Source organism: Macrobrachium nipponense, chromosome 4, assembly GCF_015104395.2.
Source record: "Macrobrachium nipponense isolate FS-2020 chromosome 4, ASM1510439v2, whole genome shotgun sequence".
Lineage (NCBI taxonomy): Eukaryota > Metazoa > Arthropoda > Malacostraca > Decapoda > Palaemonidae > Macrobrachium > Macrobrachium nipponense.
Genome location: NC_061100.1, coordinates 123,953,978 through 123,969,724, shown reverse-complemented (window position 1 = coordinate 123,969,724; position 15,747 = coordinate 123,953,978). Strand labels below are relative to the sequence as shown.

At 46.4% G+C, this 15,747-nt stretch overlaps 2 protein-coding genes across 2 annotated transcripts in view; one reads left to right on the top strand and one right to left on the bottom strand.

The window, feature by feature from the left end:
• The window catches only part of LOC135211122 (uncharacterized), a 123,897-nt gene that overhangs the window by 21,985 nt on the left and 86,165 nt on the right, over positions 1–15,747 (top strand). The gene's annotated exons all lie outside the window — the stretch shown is intronic.
• LOC135210655 (uncharacterized) overlaps positions 1,555–15,747 on the bottom strand; it is a 43,151-nt gene continuing 28,958 nt past the window's right edge. The window contains exon 2 of the mRNA XM_064243439.1: positions 1,555–1,749. Within this exon, the coding sequence (XP_064099509.1) occupies positions 1,555–1,749 (195 nt within the window). The remainder of the gene's footprint in view (positions 1,750–15,747) is intronic.

Genomic DNA, 15,747 nt, shown 5'->3' with positions numbered 1-15,747 from the left:
GAGGGTATCCTATCTACTTTCCAGCGTGAGTGGAATAACATACAGCAAGGTGCAGAATGACTTGAACAGGTGAACTTTAACATTATTGTCATGCATAAAAACTCCTGAGCAACAGACTGCCTCTCATACACTGACTGCGGTATAATGATGTGATATGCTCATCGTCCTTAAGGTAACTGTTAGTAAGCATACCCAGGTATTTGAAAGACTGGACGACTTCCAAATTCGCCTTATCCACGTACAACTCCAGATCTCCATATCTAATAAATCTTTTCAGTTCAACTATCATTACTTTGGTCTTTAAGTGTTAAACATAAGCTAGTGTTCTTCAAAACAAAAGACTAAACTTTGTTGAAAAACTCAATTCTAGATTTAACAAAATCAATATCTGGTTAATTTTGTTAAATCTACAATTGAGTTTTTCAACAAATTTTAGTCTTTTGTTTTGAAGAACACTAGCTTAGGTAGAGGAAATTCCATCCAAAAGGTTTTTGAAAGGAAATGACTGTATTGTACAGTACACTTCACCCAATGGTGGCATTGTTTACGTGTGGGAGTTTTCACCATCCTGGGTAATTTTAAACTTTTTCAAGTTATTAAAACTTTTTAATGTTTTATTTATCCATAAGAACACTTTCGTATCAGAAAAAATTACATTCTTGACATGATGTGGTTCGGATCCCACAATAAGTTGTAGATCCTGTTGCTAGGTAACCAATTGGTTCCTAGCCACGTAAAAATATCTAATCCTTCGGGCCAGCCCTAGGAGAGCTGTTAATCAGCTCAGTGGTCTGGTAAAACTAAGATATACAGGCAGTCCCCAGGTTACAACAAGTTCGGCTTACAACGTTCCTAGGTTAAGGCGCTTTTCAATTATAGTCATCAGAAATTATTTCCAGGATTATGACGCATGTTCCAGGGTTACAACATTAAAAGTAAGGTTTTCTTAGGATTTTTGGTGATGTTCCGGCTTACGACGATTTTCGGGTTACAACGCATCTCAAGAACGGAACCCCCATCGTAACCCGGGGACTGCCTGTACATAACATCTCCTTGGACTGTGCCTGTGGAAGACTTGACACAGGATAGGTTACTGTAGATTTGTAGGACTGTGCCAAAACAATTTACAACCATTTCCATATGAAGTTTCCATAAAATACCATAGTTTGTTGTCATGTAACAAAAAAGATGTCTATTATGTTCTATATGCTTGTCTGTGATGCTAAAGCCTAGAATCAACAGGTATGAAATATAATCTTAAGAGTAATGACAAAAAAAACTTGGGAATCAGTTTGAAGTTTTTGGTGCTGTCTGATTTTTTAGTTGATTAAACACCAAATAGGATCCATACCTTTAATATTTTCTGGTCCTGTCTCCTTTTGAGTTTGACTCACCTGTACATATGGGCCTAAACTTGAATTATACCTCAGAATTTTAGGCTTAAACATATCAAACAACATTACACTCATATCTGACTCCTGATATATTCAACTTATTAGATGGAATCCATTGCAAATCAAGGACCATCTGTACAGAACAAAATGGTAACATTACTTACTCTCTCTCCAGCTGATGAATTTTATTACATTTTTCCTGAATCTGTGCCATAGCAGTCTTCCACAGAGATGACATGTTCGTGAGAAGAGTTTTGTTGTCTTCATCTAATGCTTTACATCTTGTTTCCATTTCAGCTAACTTTGCTTGAATAGCTGCAATCTCTGACTGCTTGGCAGACAAAGCTTTCTCTTTCTGAAAAATTAAGGAAAGGCTTTAATTAGTTTTCAAAGCAACATGACTAAAATAATAACAATGATGAATGCTCGAGTTAGGTAACTGATAGTACTACCCTAGATTAGAAATTAGTTAAATTAAGGAAATTTGTGGAAATCTCCATCATTTGCTGTTTATCCAATTATCAAATACTAAAAGAACTGCAAGAAAATAGAAAAAAATTGGAGGGGTTGCTGTGGTAGTGTTTAACACTCGCCCCAGGTTTATACCGACACCTTTTTTTTATAGGTGAGCGAGTCAGAGAGTTCTGACATGTCCAATTTAGCAGTTCTCTGGTATTATAGCAATATTTTACTAGAAATAACGCTAAACGGACTTATTTCACGGAGCGACACGGCCGAGCCCAGAAATGATATTGTTAAGACACAATAAAGTTTTGTACATACTTACCCGGCAGATATATACTTAGCTATAGACTTCGTCGTCCCGACAGAATTTCAAATCTCGCGGCACACACGACAGGTAGGTCAGGTGATCTGCCATTCCCCCCACTGGGTGGCGGGATTCGGAACCATTCCCGTTTTCTAATCAGATTTTCTCTTCCACCTGTCTCCTGAGGGGAGGCTGGGCGGGCCATTAATCGTATATATCTGCCGGGTAAGTATGTACAAAACTTTATTGTATCTTAACAATATTATTTTTGTACATGCAACTTACCCGGCAGATATATACTTAGCTGATTGGCACCCTTGGAGGAGGGCAAGAGACAGCTACATATAAAATAAATATAAAAACGGGGAAACAACATAGTTTGTAGGTATCATAAAACAACCTTGGTTCCTACCTGAGAGGGCAGAAGACTTCATGGATACTGTCTATGAGTCTGCTTGCCTCAAGAGCTTCAGCGAGGATGAGACCTGTGACCGATAGCCCTTCTGGATCTTGTCAATGGGGGCTGGCCCACTTACTTGACAGAGCCTTGTCTTGGATCGTACCAATGGGGGCTGACCCACTTACATGGCAGAGCCTTTACTTGTATCGAATCAACAGGGACTAACCCTCTTAAATGACAGAGCTTTAGGTACCAAAATACTACAAGGAGCACAATAACCAATCCCGACCACCTGACCACACTAACATTGTTAGAACTAAGATCTGAAAGGGGTACACTTCCAGTACCCTCTTCCAACTAACCTAAAACACACATCACAAACCGTTAAAATCCCTAACATCACTAAACTGAATAGGATTGGCTTCAGCTCCCTGTCCCAGCAACGAATCCGCAGATACGTACGCTCCAAGAGAGAAAACTTATCATACATCATTCGAATGTCTCTCAAGAAAATGGGATGTGAACATTGAATTACATCTCCGGTATGTAGACTCGAAGAGAGTCTGGAGAGACAAGTTCTTATGAAAAGCCAAAGAGTTAGCGATGGTTCTCACCTCATGCGCTTTTACTCTCAGGAGCTTGAGGTGCTTGTCTTCACAGCTAAGTGGGCTTGTCTGATTACATCCTTTATGAAGAAAACCTGAGCATTCTTAGAGATGGATCTCTTTGAATCTCTAACTGAGCACCGAAGACTTCCCTTGTTACCTCCCAGTTGTTTCTTCCTCTCCAGGTAGAATTAGAGGATCCTGACTGGACACAGAGTCCTCCCTAGTTTTCTTCCTGCAAGTGAAGAAAGTCTTTTAACCTCGAAGTTCTAGGCCAATGTTCCGAAGGGTTTTCCTTCTTAGCAAGAAAAGGGGTTTGAAGGAACTGACTGCTGAGTCCTTCCTGAAACCAACTGTGCCTTCCAATGCTTGCAGTTCGCTTACCCTTTCTCTAGTTCTCTTCCTGGCTGAGGCTAAAGCGAAGAGAAACAGACTTTCTGGTCAAGTATCTGAAAGATGCTGTATGCGAAGGTTCAAATCTGTGATACATTAGAAATATTAGAACCACCTCCAGGTTCCAACTGGGTGGTCTAACAGTCTTGGTCTCCGAGGTCTTGAAAGACCTGATTAAATCATGGAGGTCTTGTCTTCCGCAATATTCCGGCCCCTATGCCTGAAGACTGAGGAAAGCATGATTCTCTAGCCTTTAAAAATGGAGACGGCCAGGTTGTAAGTCTCCCTCAAGTAAAGGAGGAAGTCGGCTTATGTCTGTCACCGAGTTACTGGAAGAGGATACCTTATGAGCTCCGCTCCATCTTCGAAACGCCTCCCACTTCGACTGGTAGACTGGTACTGTAGAGGCTCTCCTAGATCTTGTAATAGCCTTGCAACTCTACAAGAAAAAACCCCCCCCTCTCACAAGTCCTTCGATAGCCTGAAGGCAGTAAGACAGAGAGATGAGGTTTTGTGGTGTCTGCCGAAGTGGGGCTGTTTGAGAAGATCGCTCCTGTGGAAGCGATCTCGGAAAATTTATCATCCATTCCAGTACCTCTGTGTATCAATTTGAGCTGGCCAGAACGGGGCGATCAGAGTCAGTTTGCTCCTTCCGCCACGACAAACTTCCTCACTACTTCCCCTAGGATCTTGAATGGGGAAAAAAAGTACACGTCTATCCCCGACCAATTAAGAAGGCGACCGTCTACTGCTACCGCCCTTGGGTCTGAGATTGGGGAGCAGTAGTATTCCAGCCTTGCGTTCCAATGTGTAGCTAACAAGTCTACATTTGGTCTCCCCCAGAGGTTCCAAAGTCTGTTGCAGAACTCTGGATGCATAGTCCATTCCGTGGGAAGGACTTGCTCTTTCCTGTTCAGAAGATTGGCCCTCACATTCCTTTCTCCTTGTATGAACCTGGTTAGGAGAGAGATGTTTCGCTTCTTGGACCATAGCAGCAATTCCCTTGCTTACTGTAAAGGGAGAAGGAGTGAGCTCCTCTCTGCTTCTTGATGTAAGCCAGGTCCTGGTGAGTCGGCGTTGCCTGCAACACCGATCCCGTGATCTGAGCCTCGAAGAGCAGGAGTGCCAGACGAACTGCTGCCAACTTCTTTAGGTTGATGTGCCAGGACACCTGTTCCCCTCTCCCGGCGCCTGACACTTCTCTCGCGCCTAGAGTTGCTCCCCTTATAGAGCCTTGGTGCTGTCCGAATTGACTTGGATCACCGTGTGTCTGACTTTTTACTCAAACCCTTTAAGAGCCAGAAAGATTGCAGGTGTCTGATACTTTAATGCCTCTATTGTTGCTCCCCATCCCTACACTGACGTGTCTGAGAACAACACTAGTGCTACACCGTAGTTCGTAACTGACTCGGGTGCCTTGACAGCTGCCGACTGACTTCGTACGGTATCAAGGAAAGTTGCTCAAGCTGAGATGACGTTTCTCATATCCGAGCAAGTAACGTGACCTTCGCCTTTGAAGGGTTAAGCTGAACGACTATAATCTGTTTTTCACCGATGCCTGACGGCGAGGTGACGATTCAGTTAAAGCATGTGCCCAACAGGAGAAAGTCAAAAGCCCTCTAGAGACCGAGGTTCCTGATGGCAAGACCTTCTGATAGTAGTTGAATCTCAGCTAAGGAGAAACAACACTACAGGCGGCCCGCTGTTAACGGCGCAATCACTCAACGGCGAATCAGTTTTATGGCGGTCGTCAAAAATATTCATTAAAAAAAATAAGGCATTTTAAAGGTATCTTTACAGCACAATTTTCAGTTAACAGCGCCGCTAGCGCCGTTGTCTAAAGAGTTCATACATTTGTAGAAATGCCGTTCAGACCATAAAGGTTATGCAAATTATATTATATTACGTAGGTATTAGGGTAAAATATATGCATCTGACGCTGTTCTATGCCGAAAATATAGTTACATTAGTACAAATTTAGCTATGGATGTGTCTATTTATAAATGTTCATGCTTTTGTTTAAAATGTGTATGAAAGTGTATTACGTGAAAGGTATTTTTATATCTGTACAGAAATATGATACAAAGGCAGCTTTTGAAACTGTCCTTCACGTTATCAAATACGATGTTTTTTCATGTTCTTTCTTGTGAGCCGCCGCTGGCCGCTCTTCCGAAAATAGATTTAAAAAAAGTGCAAATTAGCGATCGATGTGTCGATTTTATAAATGTTTATGCTTTTATGGTTAAATATGTGTAAAAGTATTACGAATAGGGTATTTTTGTTTCTGTGCAGAAATATGATGAAAAGGCAGCTTTTGAAACTGCCCTTCAAGTTATCGACTACGATGTTTTTTCAAGTTCGTTCTTGTATGCCGACGTCTGCCGCTCTTCCGAAAATATAAGAGTTAAAGAGAGTCCAAATTTAGCGATTGAAGTGTTGATTTTTTAAATGTGTGTGCTTTTATGTTTAAAATGTGTATGAAAATATATTACGTTACGGTATTTTCATTTTTGTACAGAAATAAGATACAAATTAGCAGCCTTTGTAACTACGCTCCACGTTGTCCGGGGGTTCTTGTCTGCCAGTTCCAAAAAATGCATTATTTTATTAATTATGCATCTTTTCCATAAATCCTTTAAAAAGTTATATATTATTTCACTGTATCCAAGAATATTGTATGTATTCTCATATAATTGTATTTTAAAATACTATGACAAATTTAAGCCAGTATTCTGCGGAGCAGCCAATGTTGTGGTTTGAAATCAGGTGATGAATAAGAGTTTGTTTCACCATAACGCAATTCTGAGCGAATGCTCTTGCTTCTAGTTAGCATAAACGAATATCTATCTATATACTTGACTTATATGAGACAGTTATTTTTCCTTATACAGCATGTTTTTAGGTGGAATTACGTATTGAATATGTCTCGTTGTGAATGTGAAATGACAATTTGTCGAAAATTGCATTTTTCCTAACTATAACAAACCTGAGGTCCTTTAACAATAGGAAGGTAACTAGCGGTCGCTGGGACGGTCGTAAGCTTCGAACAAGGGGAGAACGGTAGTTAACTGCTTGTCCGATAGTGCGCGCGCCCGCGCGCGCCCGAGAGGTGAAGAATCACTTTTGCTTTAGGCCCATGCAAAAAAGTTGCAGAGTGAGGGTGGCATGAGGTGGGACTATATGTAAAGGACCTCAGGTTTGTATAGTTAGGAAAAAATGCAATTTTCGACAAATTGTCATTTGTTCCGATACGTAATACAAACCCTCGGTCCAAAATTTAACAATAGGAAGACTCACTTCTTGGTGGGAGGAATCTGAGTCTTTTTGGTGAACAGACTGGTGTTCGTCCAACCTGGAGTGCCTCCCTGGTCGTAGAGCAAGGGAGGGATCCAAACCTCTGTCCGATTGATCTGGGGTGTGCACCCAGGATCAATGGTCAGACCTCTGGCCAAGTCTAAGAGAGAGGCAAGCGTATCTCTTCGTACCAGCAAGCAAGAACTTGTTCCTGTTTGCAAGAGACAATCATAAAATGATGGGTTTGTCTCAATTTGGCATCCACTTCCATCCGCCCCCTTGTTGGAGGAAGTGGTGGATATTTACTCCTATCCCTACTGAAAGGGATAGGATGGTGCTCTATTGAGTAGCTCACCTGCATCTCGTCCTTACCCAGCAGGGTGACGACCGTGTCCCTCTACCCAAAGGTAGAGGGAAGAAAAAGATGGGAAGCAGGAGCCAGTCACACATTCCTCATCCATTCTTACGGTCACACAGGACTCGATGCTGTTCAGCCGCGAGGGTGGTTAACTACACAACGTGTTGAGCAACCACCACGGTTTCCCAAGGAAAAAGATCCAAGGAACTGTGGGCAAATATCCTGAAGGTAGAAGGAGGTGCATGCGGTCCGGTTGGACCAGGCGCCTGCCTTCATTACCTGCGCCACGGAGAAGTTCTTGCGGAACGCGAGAGAATGATTGAAGAGGCGTCCACACTCATCCTGGGTGTCGAGTTTCTTCAGACAGCTCCGTCGCACCTTCACAGGACAAAGCAGCATAGCCTTCGTATCGGAGGCGGTGACGTCCATTAGGGAGGGTATTGTGAAGGACTCGAACCAATCGTCAGTTTACCGAAGGGTTCTGAGTCTTCGCTACGAAGATCGGTACGAAATCGAGCGTCACAAATCCCCATCCCTTTGTGCTTGACTTCTCAAGAGAAGTCATGCAGTTACCTAAGACGAAAAGAAGGGAATAGTCGTATGACCTATCCCTCTTCTCGACTTTGGTTATGTACAGTACTCATACTGACAAGCTATTAAGACGAAGTAATGATTGCTCTGGAACAACCGAACTAAGTCCGCAGCATAGTTCGTAACTGACTCGGACGCTCTGACAGCTGCCGACTGACTGGTTCGGAATCAGTAGAGGCAAGTTGTCCAAGCATCCGGGTAAGTAACCGTGACCTTCGCCCTTTAAAGAGTTATGCTGAGAGACCAAACAAATAAAATATTTGTTAGTCACCGATTTGCAGGACGGCGCGGCGATGATTCTCTTAACAATGCATAAGCTCAAAAGGCGAAAGTCAATTGCCTTCAAAAGACCGAGGTCCCTGATGGCAAGCAAATCTCATAGACGTTGAATCTCAGCTTAAGGAGAAACAACACTATGTGACGTTGAAGACGAAGGTAGGCAATGAATGCAACCTACGTCTTCCAGCTGAATCGAGAGAAGGAATCTCAAGATTCTAAAACCTGTGCTTACAAATGACTGAAAACGCTAACCGCCATTTCATTGCTGTCCGTTGTGCAATGAAAGCGGGGCGTTCTTCAGTAATGAAACACAGGGGAGAGCCGCTTGAAGAACTGCTTCTCATGGGCTGAACGTTTGGAAGTAGAGCTGGCAGGTGTGGGAGTAGGCGATGTCTTTCAATACATCTGCTAATCCGGGTGGGGTGAACAATGAACAATTGTACACCTCCGAATACAAGATATTTTTGAGGACAAACTCAGATTCCGCAAAAATCATTCGCATTATCGAGATACGATGCAGCAAGAGACTATTACAGAATTCTGTTACCGTGCGGTAAACAGAAAGATGAGAGTCGAATAGATATCTCTGTTTAAAATTCTTGCAATACCGAAGACGATGAATACTAGCGTTTCTCAGCAGTAGATGGTCATTCATGTATGCGAGAATCCCCGTTAATCAGAGACTTAAGTCCGTGATTGTTTGGGCAGAGATACGGTTGTTATTCAATCAAAGCAGGTGAGAAAGACATAAACAACCGTCTATCTCAAAGCGGCAGCTGATACTGAAATGCCTCGGGCAATTCCAATACGCAGTAGCTGTCGCTGACTCGTCATCCTGAGTTGCCAAGTAATCCTTTCCACGAAGGAATGCGTTCGGCTAGAACCACCGAGCATAAAAAGATATGCTCGAGCAATTATATTTAAGCGAAACGAATTTCGGTAAATATAAAAGCTAAAATGGTGTTGTTGTGACAACACCATAAGTATATAAAATTGAAACTGGAAACTCCTGGGAGGTTGCAGGCAACCCGGGTTTGCAGCTCATTAGAATACTTTTCGTCTAAGTCGCAATCCGTAGAATAACCAGGATATGCGCCCTACCCCTCGGACCATTCAACTGCTTAGCAGAATCATGTCGCGAGGTTAATATACGTAGTATATTTGTAGGATTCTGAACAACGATCTCCATCCTAAATTCTTTCCTTCAAGAAAACAAAATAAGGATTGGAGATCGACCACCTTCGTTCTCTATTAAAGAGAGTGAAGAGAAGTCTTCCTCGAAGGAAAGGAAAGCTTCAATGGTGAACAGAATACTAAGACGATAGTTCCAGCCAAAACTGGATATTCCCCGTCCGTTCTTCTCTATTCCAGGTTGGTCGTCTACTGTGAGATAGTCTTCTTTCAGCAGCAGTCTTCTTCCTAATGCTAGAAATTCCAGGAATTCGAGCATAGGCGAGGTTCCCGATTATCGTGTAACATATCGGGGATTCTCGTCTCGCTCACTTTGGACCGTGGTCTCGCCTAAGTGTTTGGAGATTCGTAAAGGAAACTCTCAAACACTCTGATGCGCTAGAAATTCCGTAAATAGAATTCTAAGCAGTCTGCGAAACCCCCACCGAATTCGTCAACGATATCGGCTGGTGGGGTCCTCTCGATTCCCGTAGAAATCGAGAATGGGCAGGATCCCTCCTCAACGACCGGGGCTTACGTCAGGTAGGACCCGAAGGTCCCCCCTGGTAGCGCAGTCCCAACGTGGGATCCTACAGAGAAATCTCTGTAGGATCCTTCCCCTTTTCCCTCGTAGCCGTAAGGAGAGAGGAATGGGGGAGGAATTGGATACTCGCTCGCCTTCCCAGTGGAACTAGCAGTTGGAGAAGAGTAGGAGCAGCCATCGCCTTGCGGCGATGGCCTCTCAGAGTATGGGAAAACGTATCGTAAGCAGGGAAGAAAACGTTTTCCCGAGGAGGGTTACGAACTCTCACTGTAGGTAAGGGTCTGCCGCCACTGTGAACGTCGTCTGGGTGGGGCTGATCGACACCTGACAGGAGAGAGCCGATACCGTCCTCCGACTCATTCCAGTCCTCGTCGAGGTCGAAACCTCTCAGGAGGACCGAAGGAGTATTTAAATACGGTGTCCGAAGACACGTAGAAAACGCCGCTGTCGCAGTAGAGGAGGTGGAAGTAGCTTGATCGACCGGCCAGAACTGAGAGAGCCTTCTTGTCCGGAGACGAGCCCACCGTCGGTTTGGGTTCCCTCTCGGGCCCCAAAAACGACTCGAGCAGAGACATGGGCCTGCTGGTGGGAGCGGCGATCCTTCCCCCACCCCCGGTCGTTGTGCTGACGAATCAGTGCAATAACCTGGGTAAAGTTACTCTGAATCTCGGAAGTTACAGCGTCTTGAGGAGTAGGACCGTCCAGTCCCTCCAACAAGAGCAGCTCCCAGGACCCTCCTCCTTCAGAAGAAGGACCAGCAAACAGATCCCTGACGGTTGCCTCCAAATCACTTGCGCGTACGTCCTGGTTGGTCCTAAGACCAACCTGGCACGTGCGGCGTCCCGTGACGGATCGTGAGCGGCGCATCTCTCACGATCACTCCTATATACCTAGCTCTTCCTGGCGTATGCCGAGGAAGTTGAAGGTATCGGAGAGACAGAACTGACGCTACCCCCTCTCCCCTGACGGTCGCCTCCAATCACTTGCGCGTACGTCCTGGTTGGTCCTAAGACCATACGTGGCACGTGCGGCGTCGTGACGGGATCGTGAGCGGCGCACCTCTCACGATCACTCCTAGCTACCTCGCTCTTCCCGGTGTAGCCCGAGGAAGTTGAAGGTAGTGGAGAGACAGACCTGACGCTCCCCCCCCCCCGCGCTCGCTGGCAGGACCAGCGTACGTGGGGGGCTGCAGCCGATCACCACCCCGCGTGGGGATCGATCTGCAGGCCTGGCCGTGCCGCTCACCTGTGGCGAGCGGCTCGACTGAGCACGTCGACCCCGTCCCGTGCGTCAGACGAGCTGCTGCTGGTCACCGTATCCGCCCGGTCCCTGTGGGAGCGGCGGTCAGGTGACCTGCAGAGCTCGCTTTCGCCGTGAGACCGGTGAGCGTCCTCGCGGCACGTCAAACCGCTGGTAACCAGCCGAGGCTGGTACCGTCGGTCGAGGGGACCTGGGGGACCTCTTCCCAGCCGCCTCAACCCGTGGCCGGTCAGAGACCGTCACGTCCACCCGACCCCTGGTACCGGCTGGGTCGCTGCGAGAGCGGCCGCTGGCCTGGCGAGAGTCACCTGAGCGGCTCTCGACAGTCTTCTGCTCCGTGCCTCGGTCATGACGCTGAGCGAACTCAGGCGTCTTAACTTGGCTGCACGGTTCACCCCGAAGGAGATCGTACACTCGGAACTTCTCGCGGACGAGAAAACCGAGCCGGTACCTGGCTTAGCAGCAGACTGCCAAGACCAGGCGAGGTGTACCAGCGGTAGCCAGCACACCCTTGGTCCCCGTCTTCTTCTTCTTCTCAGAAGGGGAGACGGGCCCCGTTCCGAAGGAACAGGAGGACCAGCAGAAGAACCCCCCCGTCACACCGGAATGTGACGAGCCCTTCGAAGTTCCCGAAGGAGTCTTCTTAGGGGAAACAAAACCCGGTTACCAGCTGGTCGCTGCGAGAGCGGCCGCTGGCCTGGCGAGAGTCACCTGAGCGGTTCTCGCCAGCCTTCTGCTCCGTGCCGTGGTCTTGGCGCCGAGCGAACTCTGGCGCCGAAACTTTGGCTGCACGGTCACCCGAGGGAAGAGCGTACACTCGGGATCTCCGCGAACGAGAGACCGAGCCGGAACCTGGCGTAGCGGCATCGCCGCTAGCACCAGGCGCGAGGAGGAAGTACTAGAGCTAACCGATACTCCCTCCTGGTACACCCCGTCTATCTTCCTTCCTTACGGAAGGGGATACGGGCCCCCGCTCCCGAAAGGGAAGCAGGAGGAACCAGCAGAAGGACCCCCCGTCCCACCGAGGTGGGACGGGCCCTTAGAAGTTCCCGAAGGAGACGTTCTTAGGGGGTGGGGGGGGGGGAGCAGAGCCTTCTTCTTCTTCGGCTTATGGGGCCTTAGAAGTCGAAGGGGAAGACTTCTTAGGGGGGGGAGGCAGCCTTCTTCTTCTTCGGCTTATGGGCCTTAGAAGTCGAAGGGGAAGAGGCAGCAACAGACGAAGATGACACCTCCTCTTCTTCGTCAGCTCACGCAGGGACAGGTCCGTCAGGTCCTCCATCCAGGCCCGGAGGTCGGGCCTATTGCCGAAGCAACACGGTCCCGACTGCACCTGTCCGGAAGGACCTGGGACTGGGGAAGACACACACCATGGGCAGGAACCAGCATGGACAGGCGCAGGAACCAGGAGCGACAGGAACAGCAACCAGCTCAGGAGCGGCAGGAACAGCGGCAGCGGTAAACACAGAAGGGACAGCCAAGCCAGTAGCGGGAACCACATCAGCGACAGGTAACGGCAGGCCCAGCCATCGCCTCGTAGAATCATCGGCAGCCAGCGTGGTACTGGCGGCCGGTTCCAGGGGCGAGCTGCTGGAACCAGCGGACGTCTGGGGCAGGCAACACGAAGAAAACACAGGCGGCGGCGGCATACCCCTCCTCGGTACGGCGGCGACCGGCCCTAGAAGCGGCAGACGGCGTCACCGACACAGCATGGGGAGTGTAGACCAGCGGGGGGAAGCAGCATAAGCGGCCGTGAAGGTTGTAGTGGAGACCACTCCAAGGTCACCGCCCCAGACCTCGCTAGACTCTGCAGCAGATCGTGGATGCTAGGCACGCCCTGCAGCCGCAGTGGTCCCATACCTGTCCAAGGTCGTCTCCCACGGCTGTAGCACCTGCGGTAGCACAGACAGATTAGTAAGAGGGGTTCACCCTCAACGCAACGGGGGGGGGGAGACATGCCCCCCCCCGAACGGAAGGAAGGACCCCCAAAAAAACAAAACTACGAGGAAGCTGAGCAGGGGGGGCAGGAAAGAAGACGAAGAATCGATACCAAGGGAGTCGCGGGAGAGCTTTCCGACGACTTCCTGGCAGACCTTCGTTCCCCTACCCCGCACAGCAGTGAAAATTAATATGAAAATGAAACAGAATACTGCACCTTGCGATTCACTTCATAGAACTTAAAGAGGGAAAAATCAATTCCCGGTAAGAGCGGAAACTTGATCCAATAATAATATGATGCTATCATAAATATATATGAAAATGAACAATACTGCACTTGCTATTTTTTTCACTTTCACAGCAATAAATCGTAAGGATTATTAATTCCCGGGTAAGAGCGGAAATTGATCCAAAATTAAATTTGATGCAATTAATAAATGAAAATGAAAAGAAAACGCATTGCGAATCCACTTTCATTGCATTCTAATTCATACAAAATAAGAGGCTCTTGCCGAGCGCAATCAAGCTCTCGGCAACGAACGCACAGGGCAAAAATATAATGAAAAAGAGTACTTACATCTTTCAATTACACACTTTCGCCCAAAATACATGACTCGGAGTGAGTGCGCCCCGCCCTCGCACCGAGACATAATTCAAGGGTTCAATTCATGAAAAGAGCGGAAATCGCCGTCTCTACGGCGATAGCTCCATGTTGATTCATAATTAAGTAATGAAAATGAAAACAGTGTCTACTTACAGTTTCATTTTCAATGTCAAACCAAAACCATTAGTAGAAAACACAATATAAACAAAGCATACGACGATGAAGCGGGCAGAGAGCGATGACGAACACGTCCTTCACACCCGCGGCCGAAAGCAAAAGTGATTCTTCACCTCCTCGGGCGCGCGGGCGCGCGCACTATCAAGGACAAGCAGTTAACTACTGTTCTCCCCCTTGTTCGAAGCTTACGGACCGTCCCAGCTGCCGCTAGTTACCTTCCTATTGTTAAAGGACCGAGGGTTTGTATTACGTATCGGAAACAACTACTTTTTTTTTCGTTAACAGATTACGTTGGCGGCATGTTTATTGCGTAAAAAATTACGGGATTCCGTTCGCAATAATCCTTTATATCATCGTAATACGAACTTTACGTTATTTATCTCATATCGGCGTGAAACCAACAGTAAAATGTGTTCTTTCAAGCACAGTAGTTTTGATTAAAATGATTTTATCCCAATTTTATCAATAGTTGTGTTTGATAGCAGACGTTTACTGCAGTTTTATCCTTGTTGCCGATGTACGATAATAGTCATTAGCAGCTTAAACAGTTTTCTCAGCTTCAGTTATAACTAGGTTTAAATTTAACAGTATATTTCCCGATTGATCGTTAATCTATACTGATCTCTGATCTATAGCGAATAAAGTTATTACATAAAGTATCTCAGTTCTATTCTATACATAACGCCATTTATAACAAATACGGTAATGTTGTACTGTAGTACGATGATTGAAACACAAGCCAAACAGATGTTATCCAGTTCGGTTGTACTTAGAAAAAAGTCTTTTCTAGTTCGGTTGTTCATGGCTGTACACGTTCACGCAACGAGTATAACTTTAAGACCATACTTTCATCATTCTCTTTTGCTGTTATTGAACTTATGTAACTAGAAGATGCATAAAGTTAGGCCATTGTAATTTGATCTCATAAAATCGGACTATCGTAAGACTAATGATCGTAACCTGAACACTACAGCTACCTGTACACTGTATAAACTTTATTATATCTTTACATACCCACATGTACTGTACAGTAAATTCTATAGTACTATAATGCATAAATATAATTTTTCTTACTGCGCCGTTGTGGGATTACGGCACCTTTGACTGGTCTAGAGTTTCGAAAGAAGGTGTGCGGTGGCCGTAGGCTTTAAAATCGCTCTGCGTCGAAAATCGCTTGGCGTCGGTGGCCAGGAACGGAACCCCTGCCGCTAACCGAGGGCCGCCTGTATATGTCGTAGAAGACGGAGGACAGAGAAGCAACCTACTTCTTCACAGTCGAATTGAGAGAAAAGATTCTCAGGATTCTGAACCCGTGCTTTCCATTGACTGAAATTGCTAATCGCTATTTCATTGCTGTCCGAAGAGAAGTCGCAGTTGCTATGAAAGCGGGGCGTTTTCCAGTCATGAAAAACCTCGGGAAGTACAGCCTGCAGAACTGCTTCTCATGGGCTGAAAATTTTGGAAGCCGAACTGTAAGCCAGGGAACAGGTGCCGTCTTTCGATACATCTGTTAATTCGGGGTGAACAATGAACACTTGCACCCCTACAAATGCGAGAAAATTTCTGCAGACAAACTCTGATGTCTGAAGAAAATATTCCTCATTAACATAGTGCGAAGCAGCAGTGGACTAGTACAGGCTTCTGTTACAGGGTGGTAAACAGAAAAAAGAAAAAATCCTAGAGATATCTCTGTTGAAAATATTCCCGCAATGTCGAAGGCGATGAAACTGAGCGACATAGCCGAAGATGGTCCTTCATGTATGCAAGAATCCCCATTAATCAGAGACCTAAATACGTGATTGTGGGGCAGAGATACGGTTCGGCAGTAAATCATTGCATGAGAGAGAGACGTAACCGACCGCGTATCCCGGAGAGCTAGCTGCTACTGAGCTGCTATGGCAATAGCGACAGTCTCATACAACGTTAGCTCTCGTCACCTCTTCCTCCGGAGTTGCCAGCTATTCCATTCTATGA